We start from the raw sequence: 24,625 nt of genomic DNA, 5'->3' as shown, positions 1-24,625 counted from the left end.
TCTTGCCATGTTGACAAGCCTTTAAAATGTTTTTTCACACGGGGAGGCCGATGACAGCCGGCTAAGCCTCATTTATGGCGCTAAAAAGACTAAAATGATCGAGGAACGAAACACGGGGCGGCACTCATCTGGCGAGACAAAAATAGTTTCCCCGGCTGAACTTCCTCGGGCAACAGTCATACAATACCAACGCATGCTGCATGATAGCGTGGCATTAAGAAAAGTGCACAGCAACAAGACACAACAGTTTCAGATTACGGCCTCCTTTCCCCTCCTAAACCCCTGAATGTAATCCGCGGATCGACATGTGCTTAGTGGGGCGCTGTCTCACTCAAGGGCACACCAACTGGCACAGCTCACTCGGGTAACGGCCTTAGTTGGAAGTGAGAGAATACTAGTTTTAGTAATCTGATCCCTGTAGTTTGGTGTGGATATTCACAGGGATGCCTCGAGCTTTCTATTCAACTCTCGCTGCATAAATCGTACGACAGTCCCTTGATTTATATAAAGCCCTGTGGTCACCTCGTAACAGCTGGGGGAAAATTATTGGTGTCTGCCCAGAATATCCCTGAAACTTCATCCCTGCACCGCACAGATATGGCGCAAGCTCCCATTTCCCCTAGCTAAATCTCTACTTAATTTATCAATTTATTCTGTCTCCGTCGTGTCCAGTTCGAGCACATATTGTTTATGTACTGAGCCATGACAGTAGGGACACACAGAGAGAGCTGCAGGGCTTGGCATAAGGTCGGCATTACAGTAAAGCTTATTGGATTGTCCTAATTGTCTTTGGGATTGAGACTTGACGAGGTCTGATGCGGACGCAGGGCGAGCTGCTGTCGCTATAGGTGGAAAATATCTCATCAGGTCTGCGCGGCTCGACACATACAGCACAGAGCGTTACAGCTGTGTTCTGCTGCGCTTGTCAGCCATTCATAAAGTGAGCTGTGTGTGGAAAATGAATGCTACGCAAGATCCAGTGACCCCAGTGGAACCAGTTAGGGTATTTCCTACGGACCATTTTTCCTGTATGTTTCCACTTTATTCAACTTGTTAGCTCTCCATTTTGTACTGTTACTGGCATTTCTGTCCATGCTCCATTTACGTCTATTGCGTAGATGCCTTTCCTGGAAGTCAAGTCTTTATTGTCTATAGTTGAGTCGTTTAAGAAGATGTGAAGGAAGTAGTCAAGTCCTTTACTGAAGCATTAAAATGCATCAAAATGTACTTAAAGTTTCAAAAGTAGGAGTACTCAGTTCATTACAATAGCCTGTGTAGTGTTATATCATTGTATCATTAGTGTTCATCAGCTAATTTCACTTATTTTATATACTGTTGACTCATTCATCTGCACACATGGATCATATTTCTTAAATTTATGCATGAACTATAGCTGTAGTGGAGTGAAACCTACAGTATTTCACTAAATGTGTTAAGTTTACTGAATTGGAAAATACTCAAGTTACTGTACTTAGTTACATTCCACCACTGGCTTTAAGTCTTAATTCTTGAAATGAGTAAACAAACCTGCTGTTAAGGTACGAGTGTTTTATTTCCAATCCAAATCGCATTGATTTAAGTATTTTCTAAGATGAAGTTTAATTTTTTCTATTTTAATGCACATTACCTCCTAATTACAGGAAAACTCGTGAAGAATTTTTGTTTTTGACCACTTGTTTGAAGAGTAAAGATTTTATTAGGGCTAAAATATAGACAGGCTGTCTTGATAAGATGGAGATTTTTTGCAGAGAAGACATACTGTACGTGTATTATACTGCGTTTAATTCACTTCCCTCAGCATGTCCGAATGTGAATCCAAGCTATTAAGATGCACTAAACTCTCTGTAATCTTTTGATGACATGCTTCATTTCTAGTTTCTGCATCATGAAAAAACCTGTTCCTGGGTGAAGTGAATCCCCTGCGAGTGCATGAAAAGATCATCTCGCTGGTGAGAGCGAACAAAAAGAAAGATTACTGTACTACTGCGCGGCGAGAAATGAATTCCAATTCAGGCCCAAACACGGCAACTGTAACAACACGGACATGCCCGCCTGCCTTTCTTAGAGTATGTTGACAGCGGAGTCCAAATCACTCTCTCTCTCTCTCAGAGGATGACCTCACAATACAAAGGCCTCACAAGTTATTTCAACGGACACGAAAACCCTCGACTAAGAGACACGAACCAGACATCACCGCAGATTCTACATTGTTAGCATGAGGGTGTTTGGTATGGTTGTTAGGCAAAGTTATCTTAGGGAATGAAACGTGCTGTGTGACTGCTGTAATTATAGATGCACATAGCGCCAAATTCAGCAGATAGTTGTCTGAGCCCCCCGCTGCACGGTTGGAATAAGAGAATTAAACATCAGGCGACATGATCTGAGGGGAGACACGAGGCCGTGTCTGCAAACCAATAAAGGCAGAAATATACACACACTCTCCTGCACAATCGCTGGGACATACCACACACACACACACACGCACGCACACACACACACACACGCACACACAATGCTTTTATGCTTCTATTCACATTTAGCACACTTATAATGTAGGAGCAGCTGCAGTGCTAACCAGGAAGCTGGAGGGGATGAAGGTTAACGAGAAAGACAGAAAAAGAGAGAAAGAGCAAAGACAGACTATAGCTGACCTGCGTTTACGGAATTTCATTCAGCGCTCCTGAAGGGTAAAATGAATTCTTACTTGAAACGTATTCATGCAACTTTCAGGAACATCATGAATAAAAGAAGAAAGAGTTTCTGCAAATTTGTAAGGAAATTAGATTTATACGCCAATTACTACTTTGGTTTTGGTCGATTCTGCATACAAAACAACTCCCTGTAATGAAGTAGGGTGATTTCTTCAGGCTTGAAGCCAAACAAATTAAATATTTAGTCATGTAAGTATGACTGCTTTTCTCTTTTTTGCATCCTCTTTTCAACAGTATCCTTTTCCCTGTGATCAGCCAGTTTTTGCCGCAACACCACTGGAACACGCAGTAATTCAGACTGTCCATGTGCTCTTGCATTGTGTTAAAGAAAAGCTGTAAGAGAGTCTTTGTCGGGGCGACTAAAATGGTTTCCAGATAGGAATGAGCGCGAATATTTCCCACACCTAAAATAGAGAAATTCTCAATGCATTCCAGCTGTTTCCTGTGTCCTTCCAAAATTGCAACCCAGTCAATATCTTTTGAATTTCCTACATTTTTATGCAGCAGTGTTGCAGAAGAGCTTGACAGCATTTGTGTGGCCGTATCCTGACTTCAATACATGTGTGCGTGCCTTCACAGAACTTGATCTCTGTTGTGCAGCAGTGCCAACGCCATCTTTGCCATGCAAGCTTAATCCCTTGGCATTACACTGACACTCATCTGATTCTCTGCCCCTGATGCATCTACATGTATTTAAAGGATCTGTAACGTACCTTTACTTGATGGTACAATTCGGGGCATAATTATACTTCGTACACTTTAAACTGATTCTATTATTCAAGGCTGTAAAAACCAGGTAAGTGGCTTCTGCACACAACCAAGATGAGTCATGTCAACATTTACTCCTCTCAGCTACAATGCTACCAATACAGCTCTGGTTCAGCAACTCGAATCAGTGCCAGTTTATCTGCCGCCATTGAGGAACAAGGAATTGATTTCAAAAAATAAAAATAAATGCTGCGCAGATTACTTTGATGGGATCAATAAGCATATCTGACAAACAGATCTTTCATTTGGGTTTAATTTGTATGATTATTCTTGTGAAAAATGAGGAATTTAAAATAATTCGATAAAGACTTATTTCATGACAAAGAAATGGCTATTTTGGTTGTGTTGAAACTTCCCGTTGTCCGGTCATTTTTTTGCATCGTCGCAACCTAATTCCAATTTTAATTTATAAATATTCTTTTGAAAGAAGTGGAACAAACTGAGTTTTGAGCTATGACAACTACAAAATATGGGTCTATTAAAAGACAGATTTTAAAGAGGCAATCAAGCGATGGGGACGTACACAAGAAAGATTAAAATAGAAGCAACAGAGGGGGAGATATTTTAGTCCATAGTATGAGGAAAGCTTTTAAATCACTCAATCCTACATTTCCCATAATGCAATTCAACAGCAACTTTTGTTGGACCCTCTTTGTCTATACAATGCCCTCATCTTTTACACTGGCCTGGTTTATAATGCAGGTTTTCTGTCTAATTATCAGGGTTATTATTTTTACTTTGACCGTTTTAAGGCTGAAAAATATAAACTGGCCTCCAATCTCTTTAAGGAAAACCATTTCAGGAACACAAGAGAAAAATAGGATTTTATGTCTGAATACAGACAGCGAGGTGTTGGAGTTTGTGGGTTTTTGATGGCCGAGACGAGTGAAAATCTGTGATTTCTCAGACTGAGACTGTCGTGTGTATTAACAAACCATCGGAGGTCTCCAGACTGGAAACCTTGGATGGTCACTGATAAGCTCTTCCCCGCCTGTACGCAGGGAAGTGTGCGCCGCCGTTCTCGCTGTTAACACGCTCCCCCTCCAAGCTCTACACCAAGACAGCAAGTCCAGTGTCTGACTGGCTGGGTTTTAATCCTGCAGATTAATACTAATGCCATGGCAAAGAAGGCAGAAAGACGATTAAAATGTCACTGGATAACCTCTCTACAACCCAAACAGTAACAGCTCCAAATACACAGACCATTATATCACCCGCAGTACCTGGTACCGGACGACTCCTCCGCACCTCCCTCACAGGGCAGAGACGGTGAAGAAGTCAGGACAGGAGGAGGCCTGAGGGAGACTGAGGGAGGGATGGGAGGGCAACTGCACCGGTCCACACTGCTAGTTAGAGCAGTCTGGACTCAGTCAGGTCCTAGACCTCCAGTGTCTGAGAGATTGACAGGCCAGATGGACAGTCAGATCTCCCTGTTATCAACTGAGTACAGGGGATAAAACAGACCACCACAGTCTCTAATGACCCTTGACAATGTGCAGTATATCTTGCGATACTTGACTCTGTCCTGGTCTTTGATTTTATTTTTAAATATGTAGGCCCACATGAATCAAAATCCCTGCTAAGTAATGAGAAAATTAATTTTCCACTCGTGATCCTCATGGGGGATTTATGTGGCCACCATTTCGCTGTCTTCTCATACAATTTTATTAATTAGACTAGAGCTGCAAATTATTCTTTTTACTATTAAATAATTTGACAGTTATTTTCTTGATATTGTTTGAAAACAGTAACATACTTTCCTGGACAAAGCTTTGCTTGAAAAATCAATTTCATGATTAATCGATTATCAGAATAGTTGCTGATTATTGTTTGAGCTCCTAGCTAGACCCTCTTTCTGTTTCTACTTCATGAGCGTATGTTGCAGACTAAATATATGAAACAGTTTCAGCAGACATTGGGCTTTAAATAATTTAATCTGAGTAACAATAACCGTCAGCCCAGTAACACACAGCTAAAATCAGCCATAAACCAATCAGCAACAACCGTGTAACCAATGAGCCATCAAGCGTCGCTGGACTCTCAGCCGTCAGCTGAGCTGCGGTTTCTGCCACCGTGCCACATGACCACAACCCCCACCCACCCCCCACCCCACCCCCGAGTAGCCGGCAGAGAGGAGGGCAGGTGGCAGGTTTATTTGGAAAGATGAAAATGGGATGAATACCAGAGGTTAAGCGATGTGAGGGGACAGGACGGGGGCAGAGGAGGATCTAGGGGAGGAGGTCATAAAAGCTGTGAGAGGTTGAGGTGAAGTTAGGGTCAGTGCTCACTCAGGGTCCCCTGTGATGCCACCTCCCCAACACAGGACACGTCCTGAGAACTGCTCTGGAGCTAATTGGCTGAACCGAGGCAATAAATCCTGCTGAAATTTATAGACGCCGTTCTGGTCATTCTGTTGAAATGCTGCCTTCGTGGTCACCAGGTTAGAAAACCTAATCTGTGCTCCACCACTGTTCATTCAAACAATGCTACAGACAGAATGTGGCTTTTACAGACATTCTTTGTGTCTACTTAGCTTTGAACTTCAATTTTAGCGTGAAAGCTCGAAAGCATAGGACCATAGCTTTTTATGCTGGATCATAGCCTTTCACGCTGCACCACAGCCTACTGTAAGAGGTATTTTTCTAATGCTGTCGAGCTGCACTGTGTGTAAAGTGCTAATGGGTCCATTCAGAAAGACGGGAAACAGTAGGAATAAAAAGAGCTTACATTAAAGTGCAATAAGGACGTAACTGAAGAGAATCACAGCTCCAGGAGAAATACCAAGGAAACCAGCGGGTTTTATAAGTGTTCAACCAATTAACTGTCAACATATTTTCAAAACAACGCCAGGAGTTACTGCCTCTGAAAATGTTCCTCTCTGGCAGAGCAACAATCTGACTCAAACGTACGAGGGCCTCACAGCGCGAGTGTGTGTATACAGTAATATTTGACAGAGATCAAATAGCATTTCACTTGTTTCCACTTGTTCAAGGAATTGTCTGTAAGGGAAATAGGGGATAAAACACCCACAACATCCGTTCCTAAGATCACACATTCCATCCTTAAACACTGGTTTTGTTTCCCTCCTCCGTTCATAGGAAAACATATCTTCTTACAGAAGTAATTAGGTGAGAGGGCTCGAGCCTGGCAGCTCCCATAAAACGAATATGAGCGCTCTAAAATGGAGGGCTGAGAGGGGCGGGTGGTGGACCGCAGCACCTCATGAATTCTGCAATTTGCCGTCTGTTTCTTGACTCTGAAAAATTCTTGGAAATGTCTTTTCCTGGATGATTTTATTGCACAAGAGCCTGTGTTTTTCTCCATGGCAACCACATAACAGTAGAGCCCAACTAAGCTCTGACTCAACAAACAGAACTCCACAAAATACCCATTTCAGCGCCAGGGTTTTCCCCCCTCGCCCAGCTTTCCTGCAAAACCCTGCCCGAGACGGCTTTAAAACAGGGGCTGAACGATCGCGCTGACCATGAACGGAGACGCGCGCTGGGACTAATCAGGGCGCATATGTGACACGCTGCAGGAGATATGTGTGGGAAAACCTGACGAGCCTCAGGTGCTGCATGGGCTCAGGCTTTCTGCGAGCCAGAGCCATGACAAGTTCAGTACAGTAGGACAGGCAGCAGCTGGGCACCGTTAACCCGAGGGCGCTTCGCTCGAAGCAACAGCAGGTTCAGAACAAATACACCGGACAGAGCATTACATAAAAGTCTGTCTCTCCCTTTGTGGGCTGAGCTGGAAGGATGCAGGCGCTTTGTGGCCCTAATGTAGCTGCTAAAGGGGAAGGCTGGCCAGGGATTAGTGTTGCAGGCAGGCACAGGCCTGAGACGGGGGCATGATGTGTGTAACTATGTAATCTCCATAGCATTTCTCAGCAAATCTCTGAGACCTGCAGGTTGGACGCAGACTATATATCCTACAAGCGGCTAATTATACACAGAGTACTGCAAAAAAAACCCCTGCAAAGTAGCTTGTGCCGCAAATGCGAAAACTCTCGTGAAGCCGTGCACGATCTCTGTCTTTATTCCCACAATCATGCTTTAAAAACGTCACATTCATTTATATTCCCGGCCGTCATTTACTGTAAAGGCAAAGTTATTTGAAGGAGACTGAAGGAGAAGTCGTCCTCCCACCACCTGTCCTTGAACCATTCTCATCACTTAGCGCGCCAGAAGAGGATTTAGTTCGCTGCTTTCTCATTGGTGAACTGTCAACCTTCTTGTCTTGACTAGTTAAGGCCATTCCTAAGAAAACAGGACATGTCTGCTAAACTGTAACTTAAGACAACAGTGAGCTAGGCCGCAGTTTCAGCTGCTGTCGAGCAGCTGTAAGGCTGTAAGGGTGTGTGGTTGCTCTCGGTCTTACGAGGCTTTCAGAGGCTTCACCCTTGCAAAAACACAGAATCAAACAAAATTATCCTTTATTTGTTGCATATAAGGTCATTGCAAAGGGGCATGGGAGGCTGCCAACTTTTCCCTTTGCTTGTCCCGCACTCCCCGTCCACCTCGTAGTGAGCACAGAGGAGTATGCCGCAGGGAGGGGAGGCCCTACACAGGAACTCAATAATAACTTTCAGCAGTCTAGCCAGGAGGCTGGAAGCCCAGACTGCGGCTGTTCCCTCCTGTCCTCGTTCCTCCCTCCGCACAGCCCCACGCTCCTCCCTTCACCCCCCCCCCCCTCCTGCTGGCCTGTGTCTGCTCCACAGGACTGATGCATTCTGCAGACAGGCCAGCGCTCTTAAAGAGACACAGGCCACATTTTTATCCCCTGAATCACTGCAGTGGACGGAACCACTAAAGCAAGAGCAGAGTCCCTCGCTTCCAGCCTCTCAATCAAGGGCCTGTGCTTTATTTCACTCCTTCTCTTAAAGCTCGAGGCTCTGACATGACGCAAAATGTGGGCGAATAAACAGGCCGAAGTATGTTGATGTTGCAACTGTGGTTGCCTTTGAAGGTGCCTTTGATGCTTTCTCTAAAGTTTGTCAAGTGCAATCAATGTTCTTGGCAGTGTCAGTATATTTAATACTATTGTCATGATAATTTTTGGAGACCCTCCAATAAACTTAATAATAAGGACTTTGAAATGACACTGACACCACTGAGGTTGCTGCGTTTTAATTGCCACCGGTGTTACTACACTCGATTACACTGTGGCTAAAGAGTATATTTTGGTCGACAAAAAAACATCAGAAAACTGAGAATTTGCAAGAGCCCAAAGTGCGTAAATGTGTTATTTTGTCCAACCCGCCCCCCCAAATATTCAGTTAACTATCATGTTAGAGATAAGCAAGAGCAGCAAATTCTCACATTTTGCACATGGAACCATCGCCGACAGACTTTCTGTTGTGCAACTCGTTTATTAATGGGCTCATCTTTGCAGCTCTAACAGTAGCACATAGCATCACTTTAACTCCTGCTGGCTTTTTCTGTCTCAGTCAACCCACCAATAAGAAGTAAGAGGTGGTCCTCCATGTTTAAAATGTTACTCATACGCTTAATGAAGAGAGAAAACAGGCTGCTAAACAAACTTCACTATGTTTGGTGTTAATGAATAGAAATCCCTATGTTGCACCTTCTTTTCCTCGTATTTTATTAGATGAGCAGATAAATAGCGTGTGACTGAGAATGTTGAGCTCTATACCACAGCAAGGAAACGATTAAAAATTTATTAGAGTTGAGTGACACAGAAACCTACAAGGGCGTGCCTGCCAAACACGCTCTCATTCTTTTGCTGTCAGCACTTTTCCTCTCTTCATATACAAACTGTGCAAAGCGGCAGAGGGTCTAAAGACCCACCCCGAGACTGGCAAGAAAATGAGGCCAATATAACAACTTTATATAACAAACACATTGAATTTTACTGTTATTTTGAATGTTACGCAACAAATATATGTACGTACGGGGACATGGAAGCATTTCACAAGATTTATGTGGGTAAAACAGAGCGCCATAATCTTCCATTACCTAAATATCTTGGAGGGGCTAAAGGGTTAACACATCTCAGCTGCAGCATAACAAAAGATGAAATCTCTATGGGAGGTATCAGTGCCAGAGTCAGCAGAGCAGCCCAGTCCTCTGTAATGATAACCCCATTCTGGAAAACCTATAAGGCTGAGCATCCAGCTTCAGATGGACCAGACAGCTCCAGCTCAGGCTCTTAAAACTGGGAAAGAAATCTTCCAGGAGAACATAACTGAGACTCTCAGGAGTGTCTTCATCACTGAAATCTCCATGAAGAATCTCACTGGCCTCAAACTCCACTTTTTTTTTCATGCCTTAACTATGCTGTTACCCCCACTTAAGTCTGATGTGCAAACAAAATAAAGCCGCCACCTGACTGTAAGGCTGTTTCTGGACAAAAAGAGAGCCTGGTTCTGTCGTTGCACAAAACAACTTGCTGTTCGTTACTCTGTGGTGTGCAGGGCGCTTTGAGAGGGTGACGCATACCCAAACAACACCAAGCCATTGAATCACCAGTGTTTACGCAGCCACATAATTCTGCACCATCTGTAGGACTCAGGTCTGATCTTCTGCATAGCATAACAAGCTGACGGCAATGCAACAACAAAGGGGACACACACTCGCTGAGCTACCGTCCTCTAAAACGCTTTAAAAACGCAGCGAGCTCGTTAAATCAAAACAAAGATCTCTTGCCCAGAATATATCTTTATTCACGGCGGCGATAACAGCTTCACGGTGACGTCCTCCCCTTTGCCCTCGAACTCTGAACCGGCCGTCACCTCCTTCACCTTACAAGGCAGATGCAGGATGAAAAAGAAGGCAATGAACTTCTGACCTGTCATTCAGACTGCAGAGGAAGCTTTGCAGCTCGGGGGCAACCAGAGTCCACCATCCAGCCTGTCTCTCCTCCCCTCAATGTCTCTCCCTACCATCCCATAAACCCCACTAAAAACCTCCTGCTCCCCCTTTTATGGCTGCCAGATGGCGGGGAGGCCTCCTTGCCTCTGGACTTGCCTCTCCAGTCTAGTAAAACCAGTTGACCTCAGCGACATAAAAACTGCTATTTATGAAAAGCCTTGGAACAAAACACACAAACATCCTGCCACTGCAACAATCAAATGCCATCTCATCTCCCAAAGAGCCCTTTTACAAGACGGGAGCAGGTCAGCGGAGACACCAATAGATGTGTACCCCTGCTCTGGGGTGGTGGTGAGGTCCAGATGTAGCGACTACACCCAGGTACATTTTTTTTTCTGTGTGAAGGGGTTTTATTTGCGTGCCTTGGGTGTGAGCGCAGGACTTTGGCAGCGACTAAATTTCTCCCTGAGAAACGGAGAAGCAAAACAAACAGAGCAGTCTGCATTCAGGTCGAAGCTGAACCGCAGAACCACAGTCTGGCCTGCGGTTCACAACATACTGTTCCAGCACTGACTTCACCTAAAACAAACACTCTCAAGACACGTCCACCTCAGCCAGAGGGAGAGGAATCTGAGAAAAAGTTCAGATTTGAGCTCCATTAACAAATCCTCTCTCTCAAACTACTTCTTCCACTACTTCTCTGACCGATGTTTTCACCAAGTGCCGGGCAAACTCGAGTCTTTTCGCTCACTTGTCACTTGTGTAGGAGTTGTGCCCTTTGACGGCATGCTCGGACCGAGTCCAAGGTTTGCGAGCGTGCGGAGCTGGGTGGGAAAGAGGGTTAAAAGGCCAAAGATCGCCTTGTTATAAAAGAGCGGGCCAATCAATGGCTTCCTTTTACTGCAAATCAATTTAAGTGATTATCTGCTCTTCCAATAACAACTTTCTTACCCCTCTGCTCACCTCAGATGTCCCTCCTTTTTTCTTCTTCCTTTATTTGTTCTACCGGTTGGAATCTACCATTTATGTCCTGCAATTCAACCTGACCTCCAGGCAACCCCTTGCATGGCTGCCTAAGCCATTAAGGTAGCTGTGACGGTGGGTTATTAGTGTGATAAAAGTTTACTGTCCCTCCAGCCACTCTGCACGGCTGCTGTTTAACGCCTCGGAGGAACAAGTCTATGGGACCTTTCACGCAGCAGATTGGCCATGAGGGCATTTGGTCAGTAGGCCAGCACACAAAACACACTTAAGAGTGAAACCTTTAAGTCAGACAGGCGACACGAGCAGCCAGGGGAATAAAGGAGTGTAAGAAGCACAGAGCAAACCAGCCTGCTTCCAAGTCAGGATGATGAATCAAACTAGAGCATCCCCTGTGCGTTGGCTTTGTGGAAATATGTAGACAAGAGGGCTTAGGGGGGTGGTGGTTGTCTGTGCTATGTTTTTTCCTGTGCGGCAGAAGTTGTGGGCAGCCGAGCTAACTGCAGCCTCAGCACTTCTCTCCATATTCTCCTGTTTCAAGCCAAGAGAGAGAACAAAGGCAGAGAGCTAAGCTGCTGCAGAGGTAATGAGGACAGAGGCATGCAGCACAGGAGTGTGTGCCCTCAATAACGAGTGCTGCTGCAGTCTATGATGGAGTCCTGTTGGACAGCAGGAATAAAAATCCATGCAGCTGCTGCTCGCAGCCACTCTGCCTGTAGTCTACCCACAGACAGTAACTGACTGACTGCAGCCCACCCCTTTTTACACTGCAGCTCTGTCTACCACAAAATGGAAACCACAGTGTGACTGGAATTTGCTTGGAGACACATAGAGATCCATGTAGTGAGACAGTGAAACTCCATTAAAGCTGTTTATTCCACTGAGCTCCTTTAGCAATAAATTAAAGGGTGGCAAACTGTTTTTAACTGCTGAAGTCACTGCAAACTGAACAGTGGGTTCACTGCGTTACAGAGGAAAAAACTGAAAGATTGCAGAGCCATGGAATAAATAACGTTGCCATAAAAAGTAGTCAACGTGACTGAACAATTAATTCATTCAAAGCGGATACTAATAATGCGCTGTCAAGAAATCATCGAAAACGTGTCAGATGGCTGAGCTGAGTTTTCACAAATGACACAAGCTCAGATTCCCGAGAATGACAAACACCGCGAGCTGTGGTGTGAAGTATTTGCAGAAGAATGGCGCAGCAGGACACACGATTGAGGAAATCCACACTGCTGCTGAAGGAGAATCCCAATTATACTTGAGGACACACCCTTTATCCACAGCGTCTGCCTCTGTGCCCGACGCTCCAGCTCGCCAGTTGGAATCAATAATGTGATTAGGAGGGAAAAAGTGTGTGAAGGGAGGAATTTTACGGCAGAAATAAAACTTGGAACAGAGGTAGAGAAACTCCAAAAGGAGAAACATGTCCTCCAAGAGTTGGTATTCATTATGCACTTAATATTCTTCTGTAAGCCCAAACAATGCTTGGTCGTTTATTTGCAGCCTCAAAGCGTCATGAATGGCATGTTCAGCTCTTCGCTGCTCCAGAAAACATCTAAAACCGTGCAGTCCTGAAACAACATGTAAACATCTTACATGTTTAAAAAAGTAACTAATTATAGTAGTTAGATATCTAACGGGTAAATATATGTATTCTAGCATTATTTACCCCAAATGTCTTTAATTTTGAAGTCTGAGGCATTCCACAGAGAGGCTGTTTTGGCAGCTCTTGGCTGTAAAGCTGTGTCAGTGCTGGTCCATGCCAGCCCCACCCCATTAAGGCCGAACCCTGCACATCATGTGTTTCCACTTTACCGATAGGGTGGAAATGACCTCAACGCAGTAAAAGATGACAGGGGTGCTAGCGCTGTTCACCAGATGTGAGCAGAAAGAGAGAGAGAGAAAGAGGAGGAGGAGGAAGGGGAGAGAAAACCATTCGCCTGAAGAATTTACTGCAAACCCCTGAGGAACCCTGTGATTGAGGGTTCAAATCGAGCTCCAGAGGTTCCTGGTGTATCTCAGCGGCACTCGGGGAGCACGTACCCTCCTGGCCTGGCCTGGTCAGACGCAACTGCACGTGCATGCACGCGCACGCACTCGGCCATGCGTGTACGCATACACGTCCCAAAACTCTCATTCCACTGCACCTGCTTGCAACACAAAAGCCACTTCCTCCCACTGTGTCCGGCCAAGCCCCTTTATCCCATTTAGTACAGCCTGCACCACAACAAAGGCAGAGAAATTAGGGAGCTGCGTTGATGATAGGGCGACTAATCTCTTTGGAGGGACTCATTATATCAGCAGGCTGTACAGTTCGGCAGCTGAAAAGGGTGAATTAAATATGGACATGCAGAGATGGGGGTCTTTGTGGAGATGAGTGCACCAACAATGCCCAGCTATTACCTCTGGAATAATTCATACATTCCATATGGGACAGATGCCCCGGCCAGACTATCATCTTTGCATTTGATTTAACACCTTTAATTGATACAAGGTCACAAGTGAGTTGATTATCTCCAAAATATCTGCTTGTTTTGTGCTATAGCCATATTCTCTAGCTCAAGACCGTCATGTGATCTGCATATTTTTACTCTCTTGAGTAAGGGGCCTCAACAGATCATAAAAGGTCACATGACGTTGCACTAAAACACATACTCCTGTGCAGCAGATTAAGGCTGTTGGCGCCAAAAGGAGAGGTGATTACTTAGTTTTTGATGATAATCTGAAAAGCAGCTTGACGGGTTTTTTTTTTTTAAGGTGATGTGTGTACTAGCTCTTCTCTTGACACAGGCCATACACTGCTTAAGACACAAGGCCTATAATAGTACCCTCATTATAGGATAAAGGGTGGGCCTGCTCTATTTCAGGCCGCGGCCATCTGTGTCTGCGCTCGTCGACGGGTTGGAAATAAAGCCAGACGCTTGTCAACGCCACAAGCACAAGGGAGGCAGGCGGCCCTGCTGGGCAGCCAGCACAGCAAGCACATTGCGGGGCAACCCTGCAACTATTAGACACCTGCAAAAAGGGGGAGTGGGGGGGTTAGGGAAGAGGTGTCCTCAGCATGTGAGCAACTGTGGCCCATCTGTACGCCTGTCTTCATGAATGTAGACCCTGCAACACTGATGCAGAGAGAAAGAGCAGAAAGTGAGAGCGAGGTGGGGCAGGCGGCTAACACTCAGACAAACGAAAGCAGGATGCATTTGCAGAGATTGAGTCCATTCTGCTTTTCAGTGAAGTAATAAACAAGGCTAACAAGGTCAAATAGGGAAAAAAGTCCACCTGACCAGATGATGCTGTGGCAAAGAGTGACCATGACGGATCCTGGGGTGACTGTAATACTGAATAAATAACTTTCCCCCCCTCACTGCAATAGAGGACAGCTGTGCTGAATTCATTTGATACGGGTGCCTGCTGACAATGCTGCATTGCTCCGTCTCTGCAAGAAAGCATGTCGAGCTGGTTTGAGGAGCACACAGGGGCTTGCAGCTTTTCACAAGCACTGAATGATTGTTCTGCCATACAACCCAAAAGCTCTGACCCCGGCCGAAACAAAGACGAGAGAAATGAAACGCGTTGGGAGGGTCGCCTCGGAGCTGTACAGTACGTGCAGACGAGGACGCGTCAGGGAGAAGACACAGCGCTCTTAGATCAGATTTTGAGACGCAATGTCCTGGCAGCGCAGCAGATACATGAGATGATAGGAGTCGGTAATGGCACACAGCAAAACAGGAAAATGTGGATCCCACTCATTTGTTCATTTAGCGGGCTCTTGAAACGAGCCTGGAGAAGGAGATGGTTACGAGGTCATCCTGACAAGTAAGCAGCGCCTCTCCATATCTATCTATCTATCTATCTATCTATCTATCTATCTGATAGATGGCAAGTTTTCATCTCTTCGAGAGACAAGCAGCCCTCACACCCCTGGAACAATACAGTGATACATGTGCGGCGTATGTAGGCCAGTCTGAATACAGACTGATACAGCATGTGCTCACTACAGTGGAGGTGGAGATCTAAGTATAATGCAGTGTGAGGGGGAGTGCAGTAGGAGATCTCAGTGGAGGAGAGCCTGTGTCTGTGTGTCTGCGTGTGTGTGTGTGTGTGTGTGTGTGTGTGTGTGTGTGTGTGTGTGTGTGTCCTACAGGGTCGAGGAGGTGTCAAATGGAGGAGGTGAGTGATGGTGGCGGGGCAGAGGAGGTGTCAGACAAGGAGGTCTCGGTGATGGAGAGGGGAGCTTTATACAGTGCTGACCTGTGGGAGAAGTGCGTGTGATGCAGAGTGGAGGAGGAGGAGTTGGAGAAAGGAAAGCGGCAGCAGGAGGAGGAGGAGGAGAGACTCATCGAGTCACAGCGTGGAGGTCACACTGAAAGAGGATGGGCAGCTGAATGGAGGAGGGTGAGGTCTCTGTACTGTAAAAGGTCTATGCACTGTGAGGTCCGTGTGTACGTGTGTGTGTGTGTGTGTGTGAGTGAGTGTGTGTGTTCTGGCGCACTTCTTTGAGCCCACCAGCCAGAGAGCACGAAGTTCTTATTTAGCACAGGAAGAGCAGCTCTGCTTAGCAACCACAGCCGCCCTCCAATCACAAGCGTACGGAGCAGACTCCAACTGAGGACGAGTCCTCTCTGAGAGTGTGTGGAGTCTGACAGGGGCCTCAAAATGTTGAGGTACACGCCTTCCCACGCGCAAACACACACAAAACGGGTCTTTAATGCAAACTATTTCAACAGAATTGAGCTTTTATGTCACTGGCAGACGAAGACAAAAAGTACATTCTCGTCTCCTCCGCTTCGCCGTCTTCTGAACCCATCAGAGAATTCAAAGTTAATCTAAACCGTCCTAATCCAAAATATTAATTATGCATATCCCAAAGAGCAAGGCAGTCGTGTAAATCCCTAAAACATTCATTCTCCTTCTCCCGCAGCCACACACAGCACTGTGCAGCGACTTGGCACCGCACCAGTTGCAAGTGAACCGATAGCGGCCCCGATTGTGATCTGCTAGCCATCAAAACAGGAGGCACGAACAAGCTTTGGACCAAATGCTGTCTGAACACTGAGCAGTCTGTTTGGTTTAGCTGCGTGAGCTAATCCTTATGATAGCTTTGGAGGTGGTCGGTGGGCGGATTGTAGGCGAGAGCAGCATGCCGATTTGTCATATGGCTCCAGCAGGGCCTACTTCTGCTCTGGCTGGAGCTCCATTAGCACATCTCCAATGTGGTCTAACAGTTCTGTAGCTTAGAGCTGCCGGTCATTAAGTACAGACAGAGGGAATTTTTAAGGGGATACATATTGCAATCCTGCTCATGTCTCTGGCCTCTGCAGTCTCAACAGACAAGCACTCGAATTGGCATGTGCATCTGCACTGTTGGTTTCTCCATGTAACATACAGTACTCTCTGCAGTATATCTAATTCATGCTCTAATTACAAAATTCCAGAGGGACTAGTTATAAACTGTGAAGATGCTTCGAGTGGGCCAAGAGAAGGAGGAGAGAGTCCGTGGCTGACATTCAGTCTGTCTGAGTCTATCTATGTTTCTGAAGATGCTGTCCAAAGACGATGACGGTTTTGATGTGCACTGTGGTCTCTGCATTCCAGGGGTTATGTAGGATTATCAGAGTTTAACCCCCACCCACCCACCCCCACCGACTGCAGCAGCTTAGTAGCTCAGCCAGCAGCAGATGCAGACTCCAGGATTTCCTGTCTCTGCACCAGATGGGCCTGACTCTTAATCACAGAGCTGGAAATCAGGAGGTGATCGAGGAGGAATTGATGATGATTGTGGAATAACACTAACCCAATACGGGCATCTGTTCTGCCACAAACGGACCGACTGACTGACTGGCTTGTTGACTGCAGTCACAGCCAGTGCTCATCTCCTCCCTCGTCTCATCATCACTGATCAACACTAATCATCCGCCTCCCTCACTCCACGAGTTATACAAGAAGTCTTTCACACATTAGCACTGTGCTGTGTCATCGAGGTTTAGAGAGGAATGGAGCAAAACACGGTCCCCATGAGATGATCACAAATAGAGCTGGGCAATACTATATTGGCATAATACTGATATTGCAAAACACGAGACTAGCTACTGTCTGATATTCTAGGAATTTTGTCTTCTCGGTTTTTATGGTTGTATGAAATAAAGTCATAACATCCATCCCTCTCAAAGTGCCTCTTAAAATCCACTTATATAGAAAGACTTTCTTCTAATCTATGTGTAACTTGCTAACAGGCATGTATGTGTGTAGATAGAGTACATATGTGTGTGCATGTGTGTACATTTACATTTGTATTTGTGCAGGCATGTGCTGTATTTGTGTAGGTATATGCTGTATTTGTGTAGGCATATACTGTATTTGCACAGTATACTGGTGTATCATTTCCCTAACTTTGTTCTTGTCACTATTGTTTGACTCTGTAACCACTGATTTTTGTAAGTGCTCCATAAAGAAACTGGGTTTTAATATTATCTTTCCAAAAGTAATGTACTTGAGTACAGTTTTGAGGTACTTTACCACTTATTTCAATTATACTCTCAGGCATTGTTTTCTTTTTAAACGTTTTTACTCCATTGTAATTACTTGACAGAATAAACATATGATCATTAGAATAATGTGATGCAGTGTCAAGTGTTAACAACTGAATAGACAGTATTATAATTTAATGTCAACATGAGCCATTTCCGAGCATGTTTGCTTTTTTCTTGTGAGATGTTCAGGACAATTTGATGGTAATACTTTAATACTAAGATTTTGAGGACAGAACTATTCATTGAAATGGAGTGTTTTTATGTTGTGGTACACGAAGACAACATTACCTTTATGGAGGAAATCAATGGTGAAATGTAACTAAGTACATTTATCTAAGTACTGTATTTAAGTACAAATTTGAGGTACTTTACTTGAGTATTTCCATTTTATGCAGCTTCATACTTGTGCTCCACCACATCTCAGAGGCAAATGTTTTTTACTTTTTATTCCACTCGATCCACTCGAGCTTTAGTTACTAGTTACTTTTCAGATTACAAGTTTCATACCCTTCCTGTCCAGTGAAAAACATTTTTTCTCATAAACTGACTTTAGCAAATGTATTTGAGGTTGTATTAACGTTCTTTTACTCAAGTAAATGCAGGACTTTTACTTGTAGTGGAGTATTTTCACACTGTGGTTTTACTAATTTCACTTAAGGAAAGGATCTGAGTTCTTTGTCCACCCACTGAAGGAATTTGGTCAAAAGTATTGTGATTTACTGATCTTGTCAATAATGGTCATTTGTTGTTAAACATTTCAAAAATAAAAAAGATAATATGGTTAAAATTTCCAGTACTGACGGAGCACTATTGCACATGTAATCAAAATCACATTTGAAATAATCAATTTGACCGAAGAAACATTTCAACAACTAATTTTGTTAGATTTTAATTACAACTTGCCCAGAATCATTATTTTGAACAACAGATGTTTGTGGGAGGATAAGATCATATAATTACAAAATGATTCTGCTGAAAGCCGATAAACACTAATACTGAACTATTGCCCAGCCTTATCTCTATCAGACATGCAGACACCACCACAGGCTCCAATCTGTCTTGGAGCACGTAGCCAAGAAACCGGTGACATGGCAAAGTCGTGAGCGTGGATTTCCCACCCTGGAACAGGCTGGAGGTTACAGACCAATCCACACAGCACCTAAAGAAACAAGCCACTGACAAAGAGAAATGGCTGCACTTCACAGCCTCTGAAAGCCTGGCCCTCAAACAAAGGAGGCGGCAGGTCTTTAGCACACATCACCCATGACAGAACCCCAGCTGACACCCTTTTAACATGGGGTCACCCCTGCCAGAATGAAGGCCACAACCCCTGGGAGTTCCTTTGCCTTGACACGCCGTCCCCGCTTTGGCCAAAACACTCTGTCCAGCAGTCACTGCAAAGACGGGGTCTTCTTGGGGGGGGGCTGGTCAGTGGGGAGTTGGGGGTTGAGACGGGGTTTGAGAGTCAGGCCACTGCTCTCAAAAGATTGATGCTTCCAAAAGAAGGATAAGCAGGAGAAGGCAAATAAAACACAAGCGGAAGCTACTGGAAACATGAATATGCTGCACCAGGAGTGAGGTTTAAAAAATATGATGAGTCTGAAGCAAATGCGTCTGTCTCGATGTGTATCTGGATGACGTGGGTGGGTTGGGTATTAGCTGACTGGGTCAACGCTGGGCAGACAGGCCCATCAAGGACCAAAGAGATGCACCATGTCAGCTTTCAGGGCTTCCCAGAGGTCAGCAGACAGATGGGAATGGAAATGAGCCGGCAGAGAGCTCATTTTAATCTGGCCCGGCACAGCTGATCCAGTCATTACACTCGCCTGTTTACATGCAAACACACTCGAATACATAAAGACGCCCACATGCAAGTGCAGACAAACAGCTACCTGATAGAGAAAGAGGTATTTTCCATTCCTTCATTCACTTTTAATAACAGCTGATGACTGAAAACACGCAAGGCTCTGCCCTTCGAAGCACACTTGATTGGTTTGGCTTCAGGTTTGAGGCTAATTTCACCGAGTGAAGAGAACAATGGGATGAGAAATGGCATACATTGGCCTCAGTTGAATGGCTTTAATATCCATTCCATTAAGCAGGGTCCACGCAGTTCTCCAGAACCCCAGTTTACTCTCCACTCAGTCAGATGCCCTCACTTCTTAGGGATTTTTTTTTTAAATGCTTAAAAGTATTTGACTTTGAAAGGGAGGAAAAAAGCTTTTTTGCAATTCCAATCCTCTTTCTTGAAGATTTTCATGCTAATCAGAAAAGCTAACATTTGAATTATTACACGCAAGGTTCAACACAATGAAACAAGTCATTTCAATGGGACTCAAAATTCAAGTTGCCATGAAATTTACATTTTGGGGCATTATGTCAGCAAAATAATCATGCAAAAATGGTGATGTTTGATTGGAAGCTGCAGTCGAGGGTGATGTCTGTTATCTGTCCGCTGCATATCCCTCCATCCTTTATCAGACAGCCATCTGGCCAGTGGACTGGACACAAGGGCATGTGATTGGATGGTGTGAAAAGAATGGGGGAAGGCTGGGTCAGTGTCTTTGGCGAAAAGGTCAGGGGTTATGGCCCTTTGACAACACATGTCAAGGCCTGGCTCACACACACACACACACACACCCTGCATCTTCTGAATAAGGGAGTCTGCAGCCTCCTCTCTGCAATCTGCCCTCATCTGCACATTAAGCGAAGGGCTAAATGACCAAATGCTGGATTTGATGCAAAACAGACACAATGGTTCGCTGGTCTCATTCCCTCCTCTGATCCGGCTTCTGCTTTTTGAGGCTGCAGACGATGTCTCGCTTTCTACACTCACAGCCTATCAAGAAAAAATCTGGAATAACTCGAAATCACACTTCCCTCCGGCAAACTGCACTTCAAAACTGTTCCATGAAAAAAAAAAACATGCTATATCAGCAATTATCCTCACAGCAGTGTCTTCCAGCAGTGCTGTATCTGCACCAACCACCATGTACAGCAGACGAGGTGGGAGTCTAGACAGATGATACAGGCAGAGGAGGTAACCTTCCAGGCTCTCTCTTATTAATAAAGCACTCTGACATCAGAGGGAGGCTGAGGCAGACCGATAACATTGAGTTTTTGTTTCATGGGTAAGCCGAGCCAAGCGCGGGTCTGCGAGCCCCCGTCCGGCCTTTCAGCAGCTTGGCCTGTCAGGCTGATGTATGGGAGAGCGCTGGTGTGCAGCTCCCCGAGGACCAGGCCTGTCTGCTAACTGGGACACGACTGACAGTGAACCACAGCAAACACGCACTGCCCCCTCCGCCACGCTGCCTCCATGATGCTCTGCCCCCGAGTATATCACACTCACTGAAAGACTGTCAGCGCAGGACTCACCGTTTCTGAGGAAATGTACGACTCACAGGTGATCCGTCAAGACCTGCTGACAATTAGCCACAGGTGCAAGACTCTTTTTTTTTTTTTTGTACAGATATTTATTGACTGGACAAAGAATTTTTCAGGAGTCTGTGTCCAATTTGTGGGAAAACATGACATAAATCAGCTGTGTGCTGCATTCAGGACCTTGGCGTGATTATTTCTAAACTGAGAGCCAAAACACAAAAGATGTAATCCCCATAATCTCGTTTTTTTCCATCACTGATAACCTTCCTCCTGCCGCTATTTCAGGCGTGTCTCTATAAGCCAACGACTTTCTCCCTGAGCCTTTTTTCTTCTTCTTCTTCTTTTTTTTTAAAAGAGAGTGCTGAGGTTTCCCTGTGAGACATCTCCTGGCTCCTGCTCAGGCTGGAGCAGCACCATGGTGATGCATACAGAGATGTCCACTCATTAGCAGAGTCCCACACAACAGCTGCTCTGTGACGAAGGCACAGCCACCTCGTCTCCTGGCCCTTTGTCCATACTAAACATCTCTGACCCACGCAAGGAGCTCCGACAGCGACACACACACACACGCACACACACACACACACACACACAAACACACACACACACACACACACACATCTCACACATCCTATCCTGACCAGCCACAACCCCATCTCTCCCTCACACACATTTCCATATCCCAAACCTCATTAAACTCTTATCCCCTTCCCCACCTCGTGGCACCATAATAGGCTGCCCTGCCCCCCTCTCCCCTCTCACACTAATAAAATATATCATCGGGACTCCATTTATCATAATGCAGATGCCCTTGGGTAACCCTGGGGGGGTGTACCTGGGATTTTAGAGGATGGGAGAGATGCTCGGGGGTGTCAGCTGATGGTTAGAGGCTTCACTGTCACCTCTTCCAGGCCTACAGGAGGTGAGTGAGGCTTTATGTGAGGTGCAGGAGTAGAGGAGGTAGACACAGGGAGATGTGATGTGACATGTAGTTTACATTATAACCCAGTTGGGGGTGCCTAATAAGACTGGCAGCACTTGGAAAAGATGCAAACAATCAATCAAAGAAGACAGTGGCAGGCCTAATGAGAAGGAAGCCTCCCCTAAATGAATCATAATGAATGCAGATGGTGTGGTAGGCCTGAGGCTGTTGAAATATACACAGACACAAAGAAAAGACAATGTGTGATGGTGAATAACAAGGTGAAGCATAACAGACTTACTCTGCAGGATATACTGGACCGCTTGCCCGTCAGATCATATTTTCCTTTTAACTCTTTCAGCAGCTGCTCCAGGTGACTCTTCTCCTCTTTTCCGGTGTAGTCCGGGTCTAAGAGCACATAAGCCCGCCAGTTGGCGGAGTCGAATCCCCAGTGGACTGTCCGGTTCTCGAGTCTCTTGTGACTGTGGACCACAAACTTGTGAGGTGGGAACATGAGTCTGCAGTCCATGCACTGGATGCAGGCGGCACTGGGGCCGGCGTACAGTTCCGGGACAAACAAGCCTTTACACCGGCCGAAACATTCGTGATACACTTTGAAGCTCTTCTCGGTTCGCTCCAACTCCAGGGAGCCTAACTCCTTGTTGCAGTGAGGAGGGTAAGTGCCGCCGTAGATGAGAGCGTTGCAGAGGCGCTCAGCATCCGTCTGAGTGATCAGCCCGCAGGACGGAGCCGAGAAGGGCAGGATACCCACCACTTTGAGGATCTCCAGCTGGTCCGCCGTGCACCTGGAGCAGTAGATGTGCAGGTCATCGCACACCGAGTTGATCTGCTGGAGGGAAAAATCTCTCAGGACGCTGTTGAGGATCTGCGGCAGGCAGAGACGCTTCTCGCCACCGACCACGAAGCACGAGATGGGCTCGCGCTCGAGGACCGTCTCGCACCTCTCCGTGGAGCGGTCGGACGGGATGAAAAGCGGACCGGACATCACCGGGGGTGTCTGAGCCGGCAGGGAGAGCATCATCTCCGCGGATTTTCCATCTTTGCCGAAGAGCGCGTCCTGGTGCCACCGAGCGGAGAACGCCGCCGGTCCGCCCAGAGAGCGCATGGAACTCAGATGAAACTGCTTCAGAGTTTGCTGAAGTCCGGGATGGGGCTGAAAGCTCGCGCCCTCCATGTTTTCGCCGGCTAGAAAAGAGATTTCACAACACAAAATGAAAGCTTAAATTGACTTATCGGGTCGGGCGTCCTCAGCATCCGGCTTCACGCTCAACAACGCGCATTTCCATGTCACCGGAGAAGCTTCCCAGCGCGTCCATTCAGAAAACTGAAGGCTGCCGAATTCACAAGGGCTCTTCCTGTAAGCAGACGCGATTAAAGTCGACAACTCCTTGACTCAAAACTCGTATTATCCAACACACAATCACCGGTTACTGTGTTTCTTTGCGCTCCTGCGGTTTTACGCACTCCTAATGTGCGCTCGAAATATGCCTCGTCTGCTCAGACTGGCGTACTCTCAGTCTGTCTCCCCCCTCACTCAATGTGTGAGTCTCTCTCTCTCTCTCTCTCTCTCTCTCTCTCTCTCTCTCTCTCTCTCTCGCCCTCTCTGTTTGTTTGTGTCTGGTTCAGTCATTGAATCCCAGCCAGGAATGTGACTGACTCCCCGGGCTGGCTCTTCCCTCAGCCAGCTGTCCCTCCCTCTGCTACATGGCAGCTGCACATTAAAAAAAAAGAAAAAAAAATCCCTCTGAACCGAGGGGAGGGTGGAGCTTAGGAAAACAGAGTTGATACTGGAAATATAAAAATAAACTTTAGCGCCTCGAATGTTTGAGCCTTGCGGATACGCATGTTTGTCTTTCTTTAGGGAACTTTTTTGAATGTGTAAATTTAAAATGAAATGAAAAGCAAACCGTATATTTGCTAATGAAGGTCAAACTGAAGCAGCAGAAACATGCAGTGCTGGGGGGGTAGCCAAGTGCGTACATTAATATTCAAGTACTGCACTTAGGTACATATTTGAGGTACTTGTATGACAATATATCCAACTTATGCTTCCACAGACTACATTTCAGGGGGGAATACTGTATTTTTTAATCCACTACATTTGTTTGGCAACTTTAGTTACTTTACAGATTAAGACTTAACATAAAAAACAAATTATCAGCTTCTGCGATATGTTGCAATGATAGAGATAAAACTACCCAACAGTATATGAATCAGATAAAATTAGCTCCAACTCGACCAACTACAACAGCACACTTACTTACACTTACACATTAATGCATCACCACCAAGTCTAATAATATAATGTGTGATAGTATGACACACACTGGTTTTTCTTCTGTAGTGAATACTTACTTTACTTTTGCTGATTTAAGTAAATTTTGCTGATAATGCTTGTGTACTTTTGCCAAAGGATCACTTTCAGGACTTTTACTTGTAAATGAAATTAATGTAGGAAGATGATTTGAATAC

The 24,625-nt window shown here is 45.5% G+C and overlaps 1 protein-coding gene across 1 annotated transcript in view; it reads right to left on the bottom strand.

Moving 5' to 3' along the window:
- The window catches only part of skib (v-ski avian sarcoma viral oncogene homolog b), a 32,889-nt gene extending 9,188 nt beyond the window's left edge, over nt 1-23,701 (bottom strand). The window contains exon 1 of the mRNA XM_041952316.1: nt 22,434-23,701. Within this exon, the coding sequence (XP_041808250.1) occupies nt 22,434-23,327 (894 nt within the window). The 5' untranslated portion in view covers nt 23,328-23,701. The remainder of the gene's footprint in view (nt 1-22,433) is intronic.
- Nucleotides 23,702-24,625: the final 924 nt, after the last annotated feature.

This window comes from Chelmon rostratus, chromosome 2, assembly GCF_017976325.1.
Source record: "Chelmon rostratus isolate fCheRos1 chromosome 2, fCheRos1.pri, whole genome shotgun sequence".
Lineage (NCBI taxonomy): Eukaryota > Metazoa > Chordata > Actinopteri > Chaetodontiformes > Chaetodontidae > Chelmon > Chelmon rostratus.
Note: the sequence above shows the minus strand (reverse complement) of the source record. Positions and strands in the feature narration are given on the sequence as shown.